Source organism: Miscanthus floridulus, chromosome 5 (assembly GCF_019320115.1).
Source record: "Miscanthus floridulus cultivar M001 chromosome 5, ASM1932011v1, whole genome shotgun sequence".
NCBI classification, from domain to species: Eukaryota; Viridiplantae; Streptophyta; class Magnoliopsida; order Poales; family Poaceae; genus Miscanthus; species Miscanthus floridulus.
In genome coordinates, this window is record NC_089584.1 from 135,741,495 (window position 1) to 135,765,594 (window position 24,100).

The following is a 24,100-nucleotide window of genomic DNA, read 5'->3' on the forward strand; positions in this document are numbered from 1 at the left end:
AGATGAACTAAGTTTTTTGCGCAAAAAATGAATTAAGTTCCTTAAGCCCTTCGAGAAAAGGAATTCAGACGATAAAGCCTAAACAAAGGTCGCGGCTCATCATTGTACCATCAGATAAGCTTCAACGAGATGTCATCTCGACATCTCATTTTACCAAGTGGCAGCAGCATATATAATTTATTTACATATCGGACCACTCCTGTACAAAAGACTACGACCTGCTTCCTAGGGCTCCTAATTTCCATCTCCACGACCAAAGGAGCATAAACAGAAGGCAAAATGAACCCATATTGGTAACCGGCGTTTGCGCCAGTAGTCAGGTACTATAGCACAAAGATAGGTACAAGAGTTACGATCTGCTTCCTACGGCTAAGAACTACCACCTTCGGGACCAAAGGAGCATAAACAAAAGGCAAAACGAACCCATATGGTTACCGGTGTTTGCGTCAGTAATCAGGTACTGGCACAAAGCTAGGTTAAGATAGATCCAAGAGTTGCACTTTTCGGCTTATCACCGTTGTCATCAGACGAAGATGAAGAGCTGCTATTGGAACAAGCCTTTGGGGCTTCAAGTGCAGGTATTGCTCTTGGAGCTCCAATTGCAGGAATAATGTTTGGGGCCTCAAGCGCATGTATTGCTCCTGGAGCTCCAATTGCAGGAACAATGTTTAGAGCTTCAGATGCAGGAACTACAAGTGCTGAAATCACACCGTTGGCCTCATAGTTGTCGTTGTCAGAATCATCATCAGAACTGCTACTTGAGGAACCCTCTGGAGCGTACATATCATCGATGTCCGAGTTCTCAACAGCATCATTGTAGTTGGCAACTCCCCTTTGCCTCTTGCCACGGCCTAGATCCACCTTGGGAGTAGCAGGCTTCAGAACCTTGAGGTCCTCTACTTTGGAGGAACCAGGTTCTTCATCCTCCATGCCGTGTGCAAAGCTCACAATGCTCCCAAGATAGCCATTGTCATCTTTGGAGCACTTTTCCTCAAAACCGGGGTCTAGCTTCAGGAGATTCTCAATGGCCTCTTCATCATAATGGATTGAAGTGGCACTGATCTTTTTCTTGTCAATAATTGTCTTTGCTCCATGGAGAAGTATAGACTGCAACTCATCTGCATTTGGCTTCTTATTAGAAGAGTTCATTAACATATTCTCTATAGCCAACTTCTGCCTGGACTTTTGCAGTATCTTCTCTTCAACTGAACACTTTGTTATGAGCTGGTAAACAACTACTGGCCGGGTCTGCCCAATCCGGTGTGCTCTAGATTGTGCTTGCAAGTCCATAAACGGATTAAAATCAGGATCTGTAAACAGAACACCAACAATTAGTGCCCAGAGGACTATATTCCTATATTCTTTTGATTTGAGAAGTCTGCATGGAAGAACACACAACAAAAGCTACTAACCATAAATGATTACTCTGTCAGCTCCAGGCTGCAAACACAGTAAGCGTTGTTAGGACAATGATGGAGATGGGGTTACCAAAATTGTGTGACGGGACTAGACTCATGTTAGAGAAAAAAACTAATATGAATAGTATTAGAATACATACGAGGTCAACACCTAGACCACCAGCTCGAGTTGACATCAAGAAAATGAATATTTCACTTTCAGCTCTGTTGTATTCTTTTATGCTTTCCTGCCTTGATGAGAGTGATGTCTGTCCATCAATGCTGCCAAGTGCCAACACAAACATGAAGTGCCAAAAATGCAGTACAGGAACAGCATGTCAAGATGAAACAAAGATTATCCATGCATAATACTTGAGGACAGATGAGACAAAAGATTGATCAAATACATACCGTGCATATTTGTACCCCAAGTAAAAAAGGAAATCCTCAAGAATATCAAGCATCGTGGTCATTTGTGAGAAGATCAGTACACGATTTCCTCTTTCTTTCAGTCTTGGAAGCAACTGCACATCAGAAATTAAGAATTATTACACTCGGCCTCCTTCTTGGCCTGCCCCTCCTTCAACCAGGTGAGCTCCGCCTAGGCTTCCTAGACCCTGACAGAGGCCTTCAGCTCCATGCCCTGAGCATATGACTGTTTCCGGAATGAGAATTTGGAAGATATTTATAGCAGGGAATGACAAAATGCATTTACTTACCCTCAGGTGGCCGTTAAAGACAGAAGTCTGGTTCAGCAGCCCGGACCAAGACCTCATCAACTCGGCGAACTCCAGACTATACGCCTGGAGCTGGGTACCCGGTCTAGTAACTAGGACAACATCCTCCTCCTCTGCTTGCTAGGCGCTTGTCATCGGCACATCTGGGGAAGGAGCACTCGGCGTAGCAGTGCTTGGGTCAGCCCTCGTGCTCTGCACATCTTCACCAGTAGTAGCCTTTGTAGGCTCGGGCCCCGGTGGCTGGTGAGCTTCGCCCGCTTCAGCCGCCGCCACCTCTGGCCGCAGCACCTCCACACCCTCTGCAGTACCCGGCTGCGTAGGTTGCTCTGCTTCACCATCAGCGAGCGTCAGACCCTATGCGTGTGGTATCTCAGGGGACCCGAGTGGAGACACAAGCCCGCTTGCCTGGCCTTTTTCCACCCGGGTACCATCGGTATAAAGATGGCAACGGGGAATTCCCCGTCGGGTATTGTCCTCCCATCCCCGTCCTTGTCCCCGTGAAAGCTGGCGGGGGACCTTCTCTCCCCATCCTCGAACCCGAGCGGGGAATGCATCCCCGACAGGGTCCCCGTTCGCGCGATATAAGCTTGAAAAAAATTACTCAAATCAACAATCTAGAAGAATAAATGTTAACCACCAACACATCTTGAATCATATGAAATGAGATTGTTTTGTTTTACAACTCACAGCTTCTTTGCTGCCAAAATAAAAAACAAATCAATAAGAAAATCTCACAAATACACAAGTGCTTGGGTCAGGATGAGAAAGTAAAAGTAAAAAGGCACGATACAAATGCAATACACCAATGCTGTCCACTAGCAAGATGAGAAAAAGGAGACGCAACACAACATGGCAACAAACCAACAACCATCTTTCTTGCAGATGGAGGTACCGCCGTACCGAGCGGCAGGTTTCCTACGCAGGGGCCGTGGCAGCTCCGCAGCTGGTGATGGTCTGGCCACGCCACCAGGTCTCGGAGGCTTCGGGGTGCTACACGGGCGGAGGGCATGAGTTGATGACGGGCGAGCTGCTGGCTGCAACCTCCGCTACCGTGAGCGTGCAAGAGCGAGAGTGAGAGATGCCGAGCGAGACCGCGTGCGGCACGACGGCTGGAGGATGGGGGTGACCAGATAGGGATCGAGGAATTAGGGTTGGAATGGCGGTTTATATACTCCATGACTTGTTGGGCCTTTACATGGGCCTAGCGCCCTGGCTGACTGGTGGTTGGTTCACGGGTTGGGTCGGCGGGTATCGGGGTCGGGGACCAGCCAACCATCCCTGTCCCTGCCATCCTTGACGGGGACGGCTTTCCTACCAAATGTATCCCTGTGGAGATCAATTCTCCTTCACCCTCGTCCCCTAAAGGAAGAATTCTCCGTGGGGAATCAGGGATTGGGTCCCCATTGCCATATTTACATCGATATGTGGGCTCTCTTCAACCCGAGGCTCTTCACTCTGCGCCCGGGTACTCAGTGTCTTTTTTACCCTGTTATGAGTTGCAGTCAAGTGATGTCCTAGAAACGAAATAACATATAGAGGAAACTTCAACACTTACTTGGGACTAGATTTTTTCTTTAGGGTGGGCTTTCCTAATGATATACCACTAAGCGATCTACCCAACTCCAGGCTTGATACATATGCTGACAGCATTGAGTCCTCCTGATGACTCACAGTGCCGGCACCCTGTCCAAGCGTGATCCCATCACTCTGAGTTGGCACCCGGGTGCTCAACAGGTCTAGTGGCGACATCCTGCCAAAAGCAAATGAACGTCACCAAGTATACCTATGTTAAGAATTCAGTAACAGAATTTTATTTGAAAAGAATACTTACTGTCTGATAGAAAACGATGTGTCTTCCTCCTCTTCCGTCTGTTCCTCCACTGCCTCGTGTGCAGTAGCTGTTCACGAGTTGGATTTAGCATAGGGTAAAATTCAGACTACATGGAGATAGTTTAAACATCTTTTACCCGGTCTCAGTGTGCAGGCTCGATGGGGCCTCTTGGGCACTGCCCCGCTCTTGACGGCAACATCGGCCTCCAACGACTGTTTCTTGCTAGCGGCACCCTGCCTAGCACCTGGGTTTGCCTAGACTATGACAATGTCCGGGCTCCCTTCAGACTCGCCCCCGGCTTCCTAGCCTACAGGGGCGACGGAGGCGGTGCTCCCTCTATCTGCTCCGCTGGACGCCGCTCCGCTTTCGCCAAGTCCTCTAGAGTCAGGACTTGGAGGACGGGCAGGCAAATCATTGAAATTCTACCCCAACTCCTACATCAACACACAAGAGTCAGTTTTTTCATAGTATTAAGATATTTACAGATCACAATGTCAATATACTTATAGTGGTTGGCAAATTTTGATGATCATGCTTCGGGTATTGGTATGTTATCACCTGTACCGACGCAAGCATGTTCTGAATTCTCTCTAGAACTTCACCCTCCGTTAGTTCATCAGTGGTTATCCGGGCAAGGTCCTCTGGCCTAGTGTACTCGGACCCATAGTGGATCCTCTCCTACAGAGGCTGTACTCAGCGCCTAATGAAGCTAGCAACCACTCCGACTCCACTGAGGCCTTGGTCCTTCATGGCTCGGATTTGCTTGAGGAAATGATGAATACCCTCAAGTATTGTTGCACTTAGCGTCTCCTTATCCCAACGGTTGTTGGGTACTGGTGCAGTGTTGCTATGCACCTCTAGGGGGGCCACATGTTCCCCGCATATAACCACTCGGCCCTCTAGTTCTTTACAGAATCCACCAAGGTATAGTGGACATACTCGTTCTTCCTCCCCATGCGGAATTGAATACCAGCACACTAAAAGCTCTAGTTTGGTTTTGGTGAATTGATGAAACCCTAAGTGCTAACCTAGTTTATCAAAGTGATTATGAGATAGGTAGCACATTCCAAGTGGTGAAGAAAATGAAGATCATGATATGATGATGGTGATGCCATGGTAATGATCAAGTGCTTGAACATGAAAAGAAGAAAGAGAAAAACAAAAGGCTCAAGGCAAAGGTATAAATGGTAGGAGCCATTTTGTTTCGGTGATCAAGACACTTAGTGAGTGTGATCACATTTAGGTTCGATAGCCATACTATCAAGAGGGGTGAAACTCGTATCAAAATGCGGTTATCAAAGTACCACTAGATGCTCTAATTCATTGCATATGCATTTAAGATCTAGTGGAGTGCTAACGCCCTTGAAAATGTTTGTGAAAATATGCTAACACACATGTGCACAAGGTGATACACTTGGTGGTTGGCATATTTGAGCAAGGGTTAGGAACTTCACCGACGGAGTGTCCGCCCGTAGAGTGCGGATAGTCCGACGGTGCCACCGGTGCCCTAGACAGAAAAGACGGAGGTCAATGTAAGTGACCAGACGCTAGTCTCGGTAGGACCGGCATATCCGGTCAGGTGAAGCATGAAGACGCAGGCGTCGGTCTCTGACCGGACGCTGGGTCACTTAGTGACCAGACGTTGGAAGGTTGTGTCCAGTCCTGCTGACATGACAGTGCATAGGGACTTGTCGTGTGACCGGACACTGGGTGTGTCCGGTCGAGCATGACCAGACATGTCCGGTCGTAAAAAAGTTGTCTCTGGATGCTTACTGGAAATGATCGGACGCTGGGGTTCAGCGTCTGATCACTTCACAGCAGCGCGTCCGGTCATCACTTGACCATTGAGATCGGGTGATCAACATTTGAAGAGAGGGGACACGTGGCACGCATCACGTGACCGGATGCTGAGGTCCAGCGTCCAGTCGAGGTGACCGGAGTGTCCGGTCACTCCATGTTGTACCCAGTGAAGGGGTACAACGGCTCTATTTCTTGGGGCTTATATTTAAGTCCCATAGCCGGCTCAAGCTCACTCTCTTGACCATTTGCATTGACATAGCAACCTTATGAGCTTAGCCAAAGCCCTCCTACTCATCTCCATCATTGATTCATCATCTTGGTGAGATTGGGAGAGAATCCAAGTGCATTACTTGAGTAATTGCATCTAGAGGCACTTGGTGTTTGTATTTGTGTTGTGGGATTCGCTTGTTGCTTTTGGTGGTTGCCACCACCTAGACGGCTTGGAGCAGCGAAGGAGGATTGGCATGAGTTGGTTATTGTTCATGGCCATCTCCAGTGATTGTGACGGGATTTGTACCTTCCCTAGCGGAGCGCCAAAAAATAACTCTAGTGGATTGCTCGTGTCATTGAGTTACTTCACTTGTGGGTAGGTTCTTGCGATGTCCAATTGTGTGGACGAGGTTCGTGCAACACCTCTTAGCCACCGAACCACCGAGTGTTGATCGACACAACAGGGACGTAGCGTGTTGACAAGCACGTGAACCTCAGGAGAAAATTGGTTGTCTCTTGCCCTTTGGTATTCTCCTGGTGATTGATAAAGTATTCATCTCATGATTGGTTCACTCCTCTACGCGGCGGTATTATCACCTCACTTACTCATTTACATTCCCGCAAACTAGCTATATCAAGCTCTTTAGTGTAGCTAGATTTGAGAGCTTGCTTTGTGAATTAAGTTCATCTAGTGGAGCTCTTTAGTGTAGCAATTATGAGAGCTCTTAGTGAGTAGTGACCTAGTGGATTGTGTGCCTAGTGATTATAACAACTAGAATTATTAGATAGGTGGCTTGCAACCCTTGTAGAGCTAGAGCAAGTTTGCATTTCGCTATTTGTTATACTAATCAAATTGCTTTAGTTGATTTGTAGATTTTAAATAGGCTATTCACCCCCTCTAGCCATATTAGGACCTTTCACACACCCCAAAACACTTGGACTTGTGGTGTCCGGGTGTGGTTTCAGTTTGAAAAAAATAGCGAAAAAGAGTGATAGATAGGGGGATGCCAAGAAAAGTTTCACAAAGATGAACAAAAATCAAAAGATGCGGGATGGAGTTAGGGTTTAGATGATTCAGGGTAATGCCATAATAATGTAATAACCCGTGCAAAAAGGGACAAGTTGGCAACCCTAACCCATGCTGGATGAATGGAACAAAGAGAACAATCTCACCCGGCTCAAGATTGGGAATATGGTGCTCTCTAGGCGCCTTCCACTCCCCAAGTTTCTACTCTGGCAGATAGCCCTGTTCATGGAGCTTCAAGAGATGCTTCGCCTTCGTTACCGGCGCCAGCCAGATCTGAGCGGCGACGGCCATCTCTGGCACCTCCAACGCCCTCTTCTCAGCGACTTTCTTGGCGGCGATGCTCGGGTCCTTGTCCTTACCCATCAATCAGAGCTTTTTTACATATCTAGGGTTTCAAGATGCAAGATTGGCAGTGCTCACAATGGCTCGGGGGCTTAGGCAAGAAGCAAATGGAACAGAGGTAGATGATGCACAGGAACGGTTTCCTTTTTATAGCGTTTTTACCGTGATGTGGCCCGATAATCACGCGAACGGGCGCGACATTTTGGTTTCCTTTCCATTTTAATGCGGCTGCACGGTTGATACGATGGTTGCACGCCTTTTTAGGATTTCCAACGCGTCACAATGTGTTCAGAGTTATCCTTTGGATTTTTTCGTTTCGGGTACTAGCCATGCTACGACCGTTATCTACATGGTCACATCGTTAAGTACCCGGATGATTGATGCAGTACTCGGACAATCGCTTGACAGTATGTATTAAACAACGCAGTACCCGGATGAAGATTCTTTATTCAACAACAGTTCAATGGATACAGAGTTGCACACTTTACATGATTCAAGACCACTCAGAACATTGAGCAACTATTTATTTAGATAGTTACAAGTATTGGATATAAGATTTTTTCAGTCAATAACAAAGACAACACCTACTCGGATGAAACATAGTACTCATACTCTAAGTGCTTCTCAGTAGGTACTTTCGTACCTGATGCAGCTAGATCCAAGAGGAGAAAAGTAATGCATCTGGGTAGATAACAAAAGTGCAGTGTGTCCTAGCCTAGAACCTTGAGTAGACTGTCCGGTTATAAACATTTGATGGCCGACTACCCTTGGGAGCATAGCTATTGCATGAGGAAGCCTGTAGGCTAGTATGCAGGATGAGGTATTCGCACATCTTGCCACCCATTCGGGTTCGGGTATGACCCTTTATGGACAGACGTCGACAGGCACCCTAGAAGAACTGACATGGGACTGCTGGATGTGCCCCTACTAGCCGTCACAAGACTTCTTCTAGTTGCAGTTCCAGACTCCTCCACTGTGCACAACTGCGGGTTTAGCCTACCTCTAAACCCTCTCACAAGAATTCTTCTAGTCACTAAAGCTCTTGGTTATACCAACCGAGTACTCCCGGGGGCTGGTCTACTTCGCTCACCACCATATTTGCAAGCCTCAACCTCTGAGCCACTTTGCTTCTTCTACAACTGAGGTTCAAGTGCTCGCCATGAGGGTTTTTATAGGCGTTTCAGTGTTGTCTATGGACCAGGTTCATGCGTAATACACGGACAAGCTACTGACTCCTACACAGGTTCACGTGCTACACTACAAGGGTATAGTACGCCCTAGTACACGTTTTTGGTGTACAGACGGCCTTTTCCCAGCACATGTGAAGTCACAGTACACCCGGTAGCACCTTTGATGGCATATTTCCATGAATATCCTGAGCATCTTTGGACCAACTATACTAAAGCTTTGCATATGATTTTGACATGTCTTACCTGCTTCTGTACAAGCAGACATGACAATAATTTTCGCTGACACTCTCATCCTCGAGTATATTCTTTTTTAGATCCTTATCTCGAGTACAAGTACTCAGACACAGGCTCGGGGGCTGCATGGTACATATCCTCTACGAGATATATTTTTTTCTTTTAGACCCTCTAACTCTTTGTTTTGCAAACAACAAGAGGTTCGGGGGCTACACTCAGTGAGTGCACTTTTCGAAAAAGTGCACGTCACTCGGAGGCTTTACAGAGCACCTCATGGCTTCACTGGTGAAAGCACTCGGACTATGTTTGTTTCTATCCAGCAAGATCAGGAGGAACAAGAAGGCTTCCAAGTTCAACCATGACACGTTTGGGGGCTTGACGGACCAGGGTCCTAGGGGTTTCCCATGGGGGTACTACTTGGATGGGCCCTGGGATGGCCCATGATTTTTTGAAGGGCACGAGACAAGGTGGCGTGGACTTCAAGCTATTACAGATCGACTTAGTCGACTTACTATGAAAGTCAGATTCTGTAGTAGGACTAGGACCCTTTTCTTGTAACCGACTAGGACTAGATACGTGCCCTCACCCTCTCCCCTGTATAAAAAGAGGTACGGTGCACCCCCTTGTAACCCTAACAATCATACAATTAATACAACGCAAAAGGTTACACGTCGACTGGACGTAAAGGCTATTACTCGACAAGAGGGTCCGAACCAGTATAAATCGTTCATCTCTTTGCGTTTATCGTCGAGTTCTATGTAGGCCGAAGCCCTCCGTACACCATCCCGGTACCCCGTGACGGGTTGCCGGTCACAAGATGTAATCGAAGTGAAATGGTTACTGCAAATTGTGCTTCTGATGCTTTAGATGCATGTGATCCCACTGAATTTGGTGGAACCTCATCAGAGGAGACTGACGAATGGTTTCAGTTTCTATCCATGGATAATGATGGAGGTGCTAGTGAAAAGGTATGTACCTGTTACTTGCTTTCTTAAACTCTAGACTCCCTTTCATGTTCTTTATGGACTGTTACTACATGAATATATTAAGAGAGCTGACAAACCCTTCCTCATGCAGCTTACTGGTCTCCCTACTATATCTGAAGCTGAGGCTCAAGCTCTTGAGACAAATTCTGATTATTGCTACCACGAATTGGTGAGGCTTGTAGAGTCAGGAGGTGTATCTACTGTTAGCAACCTGTTCCCTGCCTATGGGAATACTGAATGTTTGAATCCGCTCTTGGTATCTGCTGGCGATAATTATCTAGAGATTAACGATATCTTCCCCCTTGGGGAAACTGCCTCTTTCAATCTTTCAGCACCAGGAAATCTGTTTACCCAGTATCCTTTGGAGCAATTCCCATACAGTGAGTTGAATCGTCCCCAATATGACAATGATGGTGCTCTTTCAGCTTCTTTAGTGGCAGGCGACTTCTTTGCGCCTATTTCCTGCTCTATGCATGATACTTCAGTTGATCATATTATTTGCACCACAAATTTTGTGTTGAATGACAGCTCAAACTCAACTATGCAGGACCCCTTCTCATGAACAGTACATGACGACCTCAGTGCTATGAAGTATGAATTGCTGTCCAATGTTAAATACTGAATTTCTGTTGATTCTACGGGGATGTTTTGTTATCAAATTGGTGCACCGTGGTGGATATACAAAGTCGGTGCTTGAGCTGTGGTGGACATGCAAACTTGCTTCTGCCACTTTTTATAGGTGCATTGTTATTGGAGTCTGATCAATCTTGCAAGAATGTTGAAAATTTTGCCGATGAAGTCTGCTCCTGAACTTCGTGTTGTCATCAATGCAACTGTGTTTGACATTGCCGTGTTCTGCATTCTATGTTTGCATGTCTTTACAGTAGCTATATATTTCTGTTTATTGTGCTGGAACTGCATCTCAGCACGGGAAACTTATGTAATGCATCTAGTATATTCAGTGCCGGTCCTAGGATTTTAAGGGCCCTCTGCCGATTTCGTCGTAACGGTCCCCTCTTGACCATGTATAAAATCTTATAATATATATGCAATAATTTTACTTATAAAACAAAAGCAAATTCAATAACATATTTTTAATTTAACATGTCTGATAATTATCGAGGAACAATATAGATTAAGCAATATATTTGTAGGTGTATGATAATTTCAGGAACAATGTAGATTAAAAAAACAATATATTCGTTTTCTTTTCTCACCCATGATAAATGTTTCTCAGGTAACATTCTAAAATTCTAACGCCTAAATTAGAAGAAAAATATGACTATATGGGTACAAAGTACTGAAAGTCTGGAATACTATACAGATAATTAATTTGGATTAAAAATTAAAAAAAAAATCTTGGGCCTAAACAACTGATCGATGATCGCAATTCGTAAGAAGCCAAAAATCAAGATGTTGTCGTCGTGGAGCCTTGTCTGGTCGTCGTCCTCGTGCGCTGTGTCCGTGTCTCCGGTAGTCTAGCTCTTCGCGGAGGCACGGCTCGCCAGCTCCGCCTGTGTAAGGCGCACGTCGCGAACTCACGATCAGAGTGTGCTGTGTACAGCGTGACTCCTCGCCTCCTCTCTACCCGAGGGCTGTGGAAAAAGAAAACTATGAAAAAATTGTCGATGTTGTCTTTTGGAGCCGTCTGGTCAGTTCTATGTCTCTATTCTCATTAATTTGCTAATATCTAATGAACTATAGGATCTAGATATTTGTATATCTGGGCTTAGGCCCCTCCTCCGCGTGGGCCTTAGGCCGTCGCACCGGATGCCCTGCCTCTAGGGCCGGCACTGAGTATATTGTGCTGGAACTGCATCTCAGCACGGGAAACTTATGTAATGCATCTAGTGTGTATATCCTCTGTTTGCATCAAGACGATCCAGTTTACCTTGCTTACCTTTGGGTATAACTATAAGGGACATGGTAATGTCTAGTCCCACGAGGCCGTAAATATATTCGACCTGTATATAACCGTGCAGCAATCTTGCAGTATTCCAGTACGGCACAAATCAACTATAATATACCACTCCCAAAACCGTATTAGTAGTAACTATCAAGCAACTAAGCAATCTCCGAAATCTTTAGCTGTGAGCTGTGTTCGACATTGAATTCTTATTAGTCCAACACCCAAAACACTGAAAACAGTACGATCTCACAACAGAATGTAACTCCAGGCTGCCCTATGTGTTTCATACTGGTGCCATGCGTTCTGCTCCTGCATAAGGAGCCGCTGCCTTGTCTGCAAGTCCGTCATCTGAACACATATCGGCGGAGGCACCGCCAGGGACGCGGCGAATGGATCACCCCTTGCGGCGGCGGCGGTGGTGCTGGCCCCAGGCGGTGGCGGCAGGGCAAGCACCGTCGCACCAAGCGGCCGCGTCGCCACGCTGCGTGCGCTTCCGGCGAACGCACGCGCGTTTGTCACGGTTGCATTGGCCGTCGCGTGGTTGCACATGTCATCAAGCACCGTCGTGTTGAAGCCGCCACCGATCTCCGATTGATGGGGCAGCGGGCGTGCTTGTGGACTGCACCAGCGCCGTCTCCCAGTCGGCTTCTGAATCGTCGAACGCCACCCATTTCGGCGCAGCTTCCGCTGAGTTACCATCGAACAGTGCCAATGTCAGATTCCTCCCATGCTCTTCGCCCGATGGCGGCGACGCGTCTTCTCCCAAATTTAAGAAGTCGGACGTCTCGTCGTCGTCGACGACGAGTGAGCTAGCAGGTTCCGCCGGCGCCGACTTGCCGGCATTGTTCTCCTCTCGCGCAACAACCTGCTGCTCTTTCGGCGCCGGCTCAATTCCTTTGACGTCGTTCTTCTTGAAGGGAGTAGGCGGCGAGCGGTTCCATTGGGACGCCGCTTGCCTGTCGCGGATGAACTCGTCCATGTTGGAACCGGTGGTGACGCTTGCCTGTCGCGGATGAACTCGTCCATATTGGAACCGGTGGTGATCACCGAGTTCGCGATTTTGGAGCTGGCTTGCAGCCGGCCCGGCTCGTTACGAGCCTACGCTCCCATAGGTCCCAGGTCCACCGGAGCTACAACATATAAGGCCTTGAGCCTTGCTCAACCCAAAAGACTAGCCTGATAGGTGAGGGTTCTCCCGCCTTATATGTTGTGCTCCCCCACCATCGCGGTGCCCCCGCCATATGTGACGCTCGAGATTTTTTTATCGGGTTTAGCTTTTCTTACCTCGGGTACCGGCTCTGATACCAATTGTTGGAACCGGTGGTGACCACCGAGTTCTCGATCTTGGAGCTGGCTTGCAGCCGGCCCGGCTCGTTACGAGCCTGCGCTCCCACAGGTCCCAGGTCCACCGGAGCTACAACATATAAGGCCTTGAGCCTTACTCAACCCAAAAGACTAGCCTGATAGGTGAGGGTTCTCCCGCCTTATATGTTGTGCTCCCCCGCCATCGCTACACGATGTGGGACTAAACCCCAACAGTCCATGAGGTTCAGATTCTTCTGCCTGACGCGCTGTACCTCGGGGATATCAGACGGGCGGCACACGTCGATGGCCTTGCACCACGAGTAGAAGTCGTCGAGCTCGTCGACCATCTTTGCGAGGCTGGTGAAGATGGAGTGGACGCGCACGCAGGCGGGAGTGCCCAGCTCGGCGAAGCGGTCCACGAGCACGACCATCACCCCGGTGACCTCGCAGTACATCGCCGCACTCTCCTTCACCAGCCTGTATAGCGCCGCGGTCACCACCGGGTTCGTCCTCGCCTTCCCCGTCGGCCGACACTCGATGAACCGGCCGAAGAGGTGCTTCAGCTGCCGCGCCTTCGCGATGACATCCTTTGTCGTCGTCGTCTCGGTCACCGGCCTTTCCCCCGGCACGAGCTCCCAGCCCTCGGCCACCTCGTACGTCGTCCCATCGGTGTCACCGTCGACGTGCCATTTACCCTGGCTGGCGGCGCCTGTTAGATTCATTTCATTCATATTCAACAGATCGGGTACACAGTGAAGTAGGGTACATGTTCTTAATAACAGTATATACATAAAACCTAATGCATGAACTACAGAGACATAAAAGGAAGAAAAGGGATAGGTGGAGTATGAAGTCGCAGACCATCGAAGGCCGTAGTGGTCGAAGCAGTCGAAGTGGTGGAAGCGCCGGCCGAGGTCTCGTTCGCTGATGCCATCTGCGCACCGGCAGCGACGTTCGGTGGAGAGAGGAGTCGGTGCAGTGAAGTGGTGACGCAGTGGAGATGGTGGCGGCTTCCCGTCACTGGCTACGCCCCTCTTAGATCAAGATGGGGAATATCGGTGGAGAGTGGTGGCTCAGGTGAACCTCGTATCGAGAGCCTGCCGGCCCCCACCTTTATTTATAGCGCAGTGTGACGGGGGCCCACCAACCATGTAGGGTTGGGCGTCCCCGATCAGAGCGCGAGAACAAGGCCCAAAAGGCCGTTGGACCTAACTGGTGGGAGATCAAACCTAACATTCTCCTCCTTGATCTCTCATCTATTCTTCGTTCTTTAATTTCATACTCAAAACTTTTAATTCATATTTTTCTTGCTTCTATCCAATTCCTTTACAGATTAGTGCATAGAGCTGTCTCATCGTCACAGTAATCAGTGCCGTTAGACTAATAGCCACAACACCCCTCTCTGTATTGGAATAAAATTCTCTCTTGGGCCCTTCATATGTTCGAGAATCATAGGCTTTCCCTTAAACTCATGCCGGCTACGTGTTCTCTGAACACGTTGGGTGGTAAGCCCTTTGTGAACAGATCCGCGAGCATTTTCTCTGTACTTATATGCTCAAGATTTATTATATGATCTCGAACTTTATCTTTCACAACATAGTACTTTATATCAATGTGTTTGGCAGCACCACTTGACCTATTGTTGTGAGCGTATTATACCGCTGGATTGTTATCGTAATACAATCTCAGTGGTTCATTTATATTATCAATCACTTTCAATCCGGGTATGAATTTTTTCAGCCAATTCACCTGCCCCGTTGCCTCATAGCATGCTACAAACTTGGCATACATTGTCGAGGATGCAGTTATGGTTTGTTTGGAGCTTTTCCACAGTATAGCCCCTCCTGCGAGAGTAAATATATATCCTGACGTAGATTTTCTTTCTTCTCTCGCATAATCAGAATCTGAATACCCCTCTATCTGTAGGAAATCAGATCTTCTATATGTAAGCATGAGGCCTTTCGTACCCTGCAAATAACGCAGGACTTTCTTCACTAAATTCCAATGTTCAATTCCTAGATTCTTTTGATATCTGCCAAGTAACCCGGTAACAAAAGCCAGGTCAGGGCGTGTACACACTTGAGCATATTGTAAACTTCCAACAGCTGAAGCATACGGTACCGCTTTCATTCGGTCAATTTCATATTGGTTCTTGGGACACTGATGTTTCCCAAATCTATCGCCCTTGACTATAGGAGAAGGTGAAGGACTGCACGCATGCATACTAAATTTTTTCAGGACCTTTTCTATGTATGCCTTTTGCGATAATCCTAGAACCCCTTTCTCCTATCTCGGTGAATCTCTACTCCCAAAATGAATGAGGCCTCACCGAGATCTTTCATATCAAAGTTTGAGGACAAGAATTTCTTCGTTTCCATTAGTAGATTGATATCACTACTAGCAAGTAAGATATCATCCACATACAAAATTAGGAATATGTACTTTCCATTCTTGAACTTTGCATAAACGCAATTGTCCTCAACATTTTCTTTAAACCCAAAACCTTTTATCGCTCTATCAAACTTCAAATACCACTGTCTTGAAGCTTGCTTCAATCCGTAGATTGATTTCTTCAGGCGGCATCCCATATTTTCCTTTCCTTTTATGACAAAACCTTTCGGTTGTGCCATATAAACATTTTCTTCCAAATCCCCATTTAGGAAAGCCGTCTTTACATCCATTTGATGTAACTCCAAATCATAGTGGGCTACAAGTGCCATTATAATTCTAAAGGAATCTTTACATGAGACTAGAGAAAACGTCTCATTGTAATCAATCCCTTCTCTTTGCGTGAAGCCTTTCGCCACAAGTCGTGCTTTAAATCTTTCTATATTCCCTTGGGAGTCATATTTCATTTTGTAGACTCATTTACAGCCTACTGTTTTTGCTCCTTTAGGAATATTTTCTAAGTCCCAAACTTTATTGGTACTCATTGATTTCAATTCATCTTCCATGGCCTTAAGCCACTTTGATGAGTGGTCGCTTCTCATGGCTTCTTCAAATGAGGTGGGATCATCCCTCATCTGAAATTCTTCTGTTTCATAAACTTCATAGTCATCAGTAATAGCTGATCTTCTTATTCTTTGAGACCTTCTAGGTGCCTCTGGCACTTGTTCCACATTGGGCTATTATTGTTCTTCCTCATGTGCAACATTTGGTTCTATAGGTTCCTTAAGGATAGGTTCCTCATGTTCATTCATTGTCACCACGGGAGAACTTGCAACAGGTGTTGGCACTACAGTATCCTGCACTGTCGGTGCAACAGCAGCAGGTAGCGTGAAGAATGGTTCTTTAACCATCGGAGTGGGTACATGTACCCACTTTTCCTGCAGGCTGATTTCTCGTGCTACCATGCTCCCCCTGATCATGTTATCCTCCAAGAACACAACATGTCTTGTTTCTACAATCTTCGTATGTCTGTCAAGACAATAGAAGTGATATCCTTTCGATCTTTTTGGATAGCTAATAAAATGGTAGATGACTGTCTTGGAGTCTAACTTTCCTATGTTTGGGTTAAACACTTTTGCCTCAGTCGGACTGCTCCACACACGTAAATGGTTAAGTGAGGGTTTCCTTCCTATCCATATTTCATACGGTGTTTTAGGCACCGATTTACTTGGTACTCGATTAAGTATGTGAATGGCGGTTTTCAGTGCCTCCATCCATAAATTAATCGGTAATGTGGAGTAACTCATCATGCTTCTTACCATATCCATTAAGGTACGGTTATGTCTTTCAGCCACTCCATTCTGCTGAGGCTCCCCCGGTGTGGAGTACTGAGCAACTATGCCATTTTTCTATTGGAACTTTGCAAACAGTCCAGGAATTTGGCCATATGGGGTATGTCGCCCATAGTACTCTCCACCTCGGTCTGATCGTACTATCTTGATTTTCTTATTGTGCTGATTTTCAACTTCAGCTTTAAATATTTTGAATTTATCCAATGTTTCCGATCTTTCTTTAATTGGATAAGTATTGCCATAACGAGAGTAGTCGTCTATGAATGTTATAAATGAATCATAACCATCCACACTTTTTATAGGAAAAGGACCATATATGTTTGTGTGGATTATTTCTAAAATTCCTGTGCTTTGTTTGGCATCTTTCTTAATTTTCTTGACATACTTTCCTTTGATACAATCAACATATTGTTCTAAATCTAAAAATTCTAAGTGCGGGAGAATTGATTCCTTAACCAATCGTTCTATTCTCCCCCTCGAAATATAGCCCAAGCGACAATGCCATAATTTCGAAGAGACATAATCAATTCTCTTCCGCTTCTTAGTTACATTCGCAGATAGGGAATCATTCACATTCTCATCGCATATATTGTTCGCATTCTCAGCAAGAGATAATAAATAAAGCTTGTCTTGTCGGAAGGTAAGACCAACACATTTATTATCAACCAGTATCTTACACTTGCCACCACCAAAGTGGCAATCAATTCTATCATCATCAAGTTTCGAAACGCTTATCAAATTTCTACGCAAAGAGGGAACATAAAGTACTTCTTTAAGTCTAAGTACAAAACCATTATTCAATTCTAAAGAAAAAACTCCAATGGCTTCAACATTGGCTTGCACTCTATTTGCAACTTTAATCATTCTTTCTCCTCTTTGCAAGGTTCTCGTCCCACTTAACCCCTGTAAGGAATTTGTAACATGAGTAGTTGCACCTGAATTAACCCACCAAGTGAATTTATCATAACATAAATACAGGGATTCATCTACAAATGTAATAAATTCATTACCTTTCTTTAGCAGAGATTTCAGAAAGTCTGGACAATCCCTCTTGTAGTGTCCCTTCTTGAAGCAGTGCTTGCACTGATCTTTTTTAGCTCCACCATACTGCCGATTCTCAGAATCCTAGGGTTTTTTCCCTATGAATTGGAGGAAGAGGCCTTATCCCACTTAGGTTTCCCTTGTGGTTTAGAATTCTTGTCATTAAAGTTCTTTCTTTTGTTATCCTTCACAAAATGAGCGGATTCACCCTATGAGGATTTTATCCTCTCCTCTTCTTGAGCACACATTGAGATGAGTCTTTCTATGCCCCATTTTTTAGGCTGCATATTGTAATTCACAATGAACGTGTCATATTTTTTTTGGCAAAGAAGCAAAAATCAAATGAATTAGGAAATCCTCCTCCTTCAAATTCATTTCCTTTAGCTTAGATGCCGTAGTGTTTATCTTCAAAATATACTCTCTTATGCTACCACCAGTGAATTTCTCATTCACAAGCTTCTTAATCAGTGAACTTGCTGTGGCCTTGGTAGACCCAGTAAACTGACTCTTGATTTTCTCAAGATATTCTGTGGCAGTAGCACATTCAGGGATTGAGCCCCTTATCTGTTCTTCTATAGTGGCCTTGGCCACCAACAGGCACTTGCGGTTGAAGAGAGTCTATTGCCTATGTTCAAGGTCATATTTCATTCTTATTTCAGCATGATCACGCTTTCGAGCAGTGAAATCAGCGTCAGATTCATTTTCACCTCTCACTGGGTCCTCTGGCTCAGTAGGACATGGTGAGGTGATGGCAAAATCGACCTCTCCCAACGCAAGTTCCAATTCATACTTCTCCCGCCACACACGGTGATTGGTCCCATTGAGTGTCGGGATGTTGGCAATGTTCACAATGCATTTGCCTCCTGAAATCACACCAGAGTAAGTAAGAAACATTTGTACATAAAATTTCATGCTTTAACTCAACGTTGGTCAAATTAAAACTTATAATTCATCCATGCAAACATTTTACATCACCGTTGGGCAGAAGTAAAATTAATGCATAATTTCTCATGGATCAAAATTATAATATTGTTATTAACAACGTTGGTCAGAAAATAACAACATCATAATCTCATAAAAAAATTATCAGAAATTCATCACTTCTCTTAAAATTAAATTATCCCGTTGGTTCAAATTTAATCAAAGAGAACAATAATTATCATGCACAGCGGAAACTTAATAATCTTTCATATTATTATTTTCTAGAAGCACTAAAAATTCACTGTTTTCTGGGCAAAATATCATTGGATAAAAATTATGTCAAAAACTGCTTCTAGAAAAAACAAAAAAAATTCATCTTCTTCTTCAATTTTGGCCCGAAGGCCCATCTCGCGCCGCGACCCACGCTCGCTCATGCGCTGTCCCGCGCGCTCCCCCCGTGTCCAGGCCGCAACCTAGGCCTGGGCCAGAAATTCGACCTTGCGCGCTCACTCGCCTGGGCCACGACGCTGGCCCGCGCATCTGGCGCCGTTGGATTCATCGGACGGCTGCGCGATGTCTTTGGGCGAACAAAAACCGCCCCTGGCCACGTCCTCCCGAACCCTAGAGGCCATTCGCTCCTCCCTCTTCTCTCTCTACTCTCTCTCAGTTGCAGCAGCGAGGTGAGCGCAACCGAGAGCGACTCGAAGGCAGTGGAGCGGGCGATCCATGGCGCCATCGCCGGCCCCTCGCCGGCGCATGCTCCCCAATGGGTGAGCACGCTGCCGTCGAGCGGCCTGGCCACGACGCCCCTTTGGCCGAGCCTGGCGAGTGGTTGCCCCCTGGCTCAGCCCTTCTTCTCCCGCGTCGGCGAAGGGACATCCGACACGCGGCGAGGTAGACTTTCTTCTCCCTTCGGATTCGATTTCTATCTTCTTTCTTTTCTTTTCACTCATTCACCCGAAAAGGGGATCTAGGGTTAGGGTTCGGTTGAACCCGATTCATGTTTTTTTGTTTGATTCGAGTTCTCCAAGATTATCCCCTTTCCCCTCTTTGGATTTGGGTCTGCTTTTCTCTTATCCGAACAAGGATTTAGATCTAGGGATCGGGTTCCAGTCCGGCACATCGGCGAGGGCCGACGGCTCAGTCTTTGTCTCGCGCGGTGGGGATGCCACCGGTGGGATGAGGGCCCAGGTAGGACCCCATTCATCCATTCATGTTAGGGTTAGGGTTAGGGTTCGTTCATGTTCTTTCTGATCTAAAATTGGTTCAATCGTTCGATCTTTCTTTTTAATAAAACTGGCTCTGGTACCAATGTTAGATTCATTTCATTCATATTCAGCAGATCGGGTACACAGTGAAGTAGGGGTACATGTTCTTGAATCACAGTATATACACAAAACCTAATGCATGAACTACAGAGACATAAAAGGGAGAAAAGGGATAGGTGGAGTATGAAGTCGTAGACCATCGAAGGCCGTAGTGGTCGAAGCAGTCAGAGTGGTGGAAGCGCCGGCCAGGGTCTCGTTCACTGATGCCATCTGCACACCGGCAGCGACGTTCGGTGGAGAGAGGAGTCGGTTGAAGGGTCGAGATGGTGGACTAGAGGGGGGGGTGAATAGTCTTTTCTAAAATTAATCGCGTCGGCTAACCGAAATAAGTGCGGAATTATAACTATCGGTCTAGCCAAGACTACACCCCCTCTATCTATGTTCTCTAGCACCTTTCAAAGATACTAATCAAGCAATAAAGGTGCCGGGCTAGCTAGAGCTCACCTAACCAATGCTAGGAGCAAGGTCACACAAACCTATGCCTCTAGTACTTTAAGCAACAAGGGAGCTCCTACACATGCTAGTAAGTAAAAGCACAAAGCTAACTAAGCTCACTAGCAATGCTCAATAACAAGGCAACCAATGCCTAATTAGAGAGCGCAAAGACTTAGCTATACAAACTAAGCAATGTGACTAACAAGGTTACTAAAACCAAATTAGCCACGTAAGGGAGCTACTTCTATGCTACACAAGCAAGAAGGTAATTAGCAAGCTACACAAGCTATCTAATTACAAGAGCAACTACACAAGCTTAATATGTATAAAAAAATTGCAAGCTTGTGTAATGGGGATGCAAACCAACAGGAAGAATAAGGTTGACACGATGATTTTTCTCCCGAGGTTCACGTGTTTGCCAACACGCTAGTCCCCGTTGTGTCGACCGCTCACTTGGTGGTTTGACGGCTAATTAGCATCACCCGCTAAGCCCGCACATTGGGCACCGCAAGAACCTACCCCTTGAGTGAGGGTAGCTCAATGACACGCTTTACTAGAGTTGCTCTTCGCGGCTCCCATGGGGCGAGCACAATGCCCCTCACAAGCACTTCTCCAGAGCACCGCACAAGCTTCTTGCGCGCTTTGACGGAGACCACCACTAAGCCATCTAGGAGGTGGCAACCTCCAAGAGTAATAAGCACCATCGGCTTGCAACTCGATCACCTAATGCCACTCGATGCAACCTCATGATGCAATCGCACTAGAATCGCTCACTCACACAATCGAATGATCACTATCAAGTATGTGTGAGATGGAGGGCTCCCAAACACTCTCAAGCATGGACACAAAGTCCCCTTAGGTGCTCCACACCAGCCATGGCCGAAGGCCACTTCTATTTATAGCCCCAAGGGCTAAACTAGCTGTTACCCCTTCACTGGGCAACGGTCGGGCCGACCGGACGCTCCGGTCGTGTTGACCGGACGCTGGACCTCAGCGTCCGGTCGCCCGCAGACGGCCACATGTCCCTGTTCCAACGGTCACTTGACTTGACCGGATGCAACAGCTTCAACTGACCGGACGCTGGACCCTCAGCGTCCGGTCGTTTCCAGTAAGGTACCGACCTCGACCGGACACGTCCGGTCATACTTGATCGAACGCAGCCAGCGTTCGGTCACACTCCAGCTTCTGCGTCACTCCACGTCAGCGCGACCGGACGCTGGCAGGTAGCGTTCGGTGCTTTTGGATCTAGCGTCCGGTCGCTTGACCGACGCTGGCATCTTCTCCATTCTCTTCACCCTTGTTCAAGTGTGCTAACCACAAGAATTTGCATCCGGTGCAATAGAAAATAGGTATTCCATTTTCCCAAAACCCATCTCACCTCACCACCTCCTTTATAAATGTGCCAACACCACCAAGTGTACACCATCATGTGTATGTGTGTTAGCATTTTCACAATCATTTCCCAAAGGATGTTAGCCACTAAACTTGCCACGCCACTCGATCCTAGCGACAATGCAAAGTTAGATCACTCGAGTGCCACTAGATGACCGATATGCAAACAAGTTTGCCCCTCTTGATAGTACGTCCATTTATCCTAAACCCAGTCATAAACTTCTCTACATACCTATGACCGGTGAAATGAAATGCCCTAGGTTATACCTTTGCCTTGCGCATTCCATTCCATCTCCTCCAATGTCGATGCAACACATGCACCAACACGATCAACAATGATATGATCCACTTCATATCACCACATGATCATATTGGTTCATCGATCTTGACTTTACTTGCTCTTCACCATTGCCATCGTCCATCGACGCCAAGTCTTGCTCAAGCTTCACCGCTACGTGGTCCATCACTCTAAAGCCTTCGACTTGCCCTTCATGCTTGCAACCGGTCCATCAAGCTAAGTCTTATCTTGATCTTCTCCACCTTGATCACATGACTCAATGTCATGTCTCATGTGCATTTAAGCTCCTTCATCATCACATGTGTGAGCTTTGCAACATCTCCAAGCCATTTTCACCTTCATGGCATATGTTGCTCACACACATGTACTTGTGGACTAATCACCTGTGTATCTCACATAAACACAATTAGTCCATCTAGGTTGTCACTCAATTACAAAAACCAAACAAGGACCTTTCATCGGTGCAGTGAAGTGGTGGCGCAGTGGATACGGTGGCGGCTTCCCATCACTGGCTACGCCCCTCTCGGATCGGGATGGGGAATATCAGTGGGGAGTGGCGTCTCAGGTGAACCTCGTATCGAGAGCCTACCGGCCCCCACCTTTATTTATAGCACAGTGTGATGGGGGCCCACCAACCATGTAGGGTTGGGCACCCCTGATCAGGGCGCGAGAACAAGGCCCAAAAGGCCATTGGGCCTAACTGGTGGGAGATCAAACCTAACAGCGCCTACTCCGTGGGCCTACATCCGTTGCTTGAGCCAATCATCGAGGTACACGGCGTAGGCACGCACGAACGCGGCGAAGTCCCAGTTGCAGGACCGCGCGCGTTCGTGTTCTTAGAACCGAGACACGTTGAGCATGCGCCTGCCGCGCCGCGTGGCGAGGAACACCTCCTGCTCGTACATCGGGTCCCCCTCTATGAGCAGGCGGTGCACGAGCGCCAGCGCCTTGACGGCGACGGGCCACGTCCGCGCCCACGCGCGAGCAGGAGTAGTGCGTCAGCGTGAGGATCTCCGCAATGTGCCGCTCGTCTACGGGGGTGGCCTCGCCGTGCGCCGTGGCCCTCACAATGGACGCCTCAATGTCCATGGCCACCTCATCCGCGGCGCTCGCCCTAGCGAGGGCGATGGTCTTTTGGTCCTTAGCCGCGCCCACCGCCCGCCGGAGCTTGCTCGGCGCCGTGCGCACGCTCCCGGTTATTTGCGAATGGCTCCTCTAGTTGACGTGCGTCAGCGAGACCGATGGCCAAGATCGGGTGGCGCAAGGATCAAGAAGGGCGACTGATTGCATTGGAGTAGGGTTAGAGCCGTAGGGGGAGAACAAAACGGGGGAGATATAAAGGGGCGCACCGGAGACACGGTTGTCCGGTGGGTGGACGGGCGGCGGAGAGGAGGCTGTTTTGGGGGGTTTGGGCTGTTGGAACCTTCATAGCTAACCGAGGAAACGATGCTTCGGGTCAGCCTGCCCGTCGGGTTTTTTCACGCAAAATGTTGGTTACCGGCTTACCACAACTCCCCATGCTGTCGCTACGTGCGTGAACGACCGAGCGCGATCGCCTCCGGCCCGGCAGCTTGCGAAAATGCTTGCACCAAGCAAGAACCGGTTGGCATGCGTGGCAGGTGCTCGTTCACGTTCAGCCTAGCTCGTTGTTATCCACACACCAAAAAAAATCTGCCCGGTTGGCTTCTGGTAGGTTTGCAATTCTTTGCCGGGTCAGTCCTTGGAATTGTTCTGTGGTCTGTGGTTCCTGGTCTGGCGGCCATCTATGAAGTTTAGAAGATGAGCCACTGGTCTACGGGGGTGTTTAGATCCTTAGGCTAAAGTTTAGTTCTTATTCAGTCTGTATGGAGTCCGGGTCGACCCTTCGGATCTACGGCCTGCTCCTAAATTTCGTTCACGGTTCGGATCGGTGCGAACCAAATACGAAGAGGTTCCAAATGGTAACAACCCTGTTATCCTAATCGGCCCTAGGGTCGC

The 24,100-nt window shown here is 47.3% G+C and overlaps 1 protein-coding gene and 1 pseudogene across 1 annotated transcript; both read right to left on the minus strand.

Annotated features, from left to right (window-relative positions):
- Positions 1–471: 471 nt before the first annotated feature.
- LOC136451208 (uncharacterized) lies at positions 472–1,870 on the minus strand. The gene is made up of 4 exons (XM_066451942.1): positions 1,809–1,870; positions 1,559–1,679; positions 1,413–1,440; positions 472–1,310 (listed from the first exon to the last, which is right to left on the minus strand). Exons 1-4 carry the CDS (start codon positions 1,868–1,870, stop codon positions 472–474), a joined length of 1,050 nt encoding a protein of 349 aa, XP_066308039.1.
- Positions 1,871–11,909: 10,039 nt separating this feature from the next.
- LOC136451209 (putative clathrin assembly protein At1g03050) lies at positions 11,910–23,642 on the minus strand (annotated as a pseudogene).
- Positions 23,643–24,100: the final 458 nt, after the last annotated feature.

Bases quoted from the DNA above. Each gene is read 5' to 3' on its own strand.
- LOC136451208 (XM_066451942.1), bottom strand. From the start codon at position 1,870: ATGACCACGATGCTTGATATTCTTGAGGATTTCCTTTTTTACTTGGGG. The intron at 1,441-1,558 runs GTATGTATTCTA...CTGTGTTTGCAG, and splicing joins GTGGTCTAGGTGTTGACCTC to CCTGGAGCTGACAGAGTAAT. The intron at 1,311-1,412 runs GTTAGTAGCTTT...TTCTGTTTACAG, and splicing joins TGACAGAGTAATCATTTATG to ATCCTGATTTTAATCCGTTT.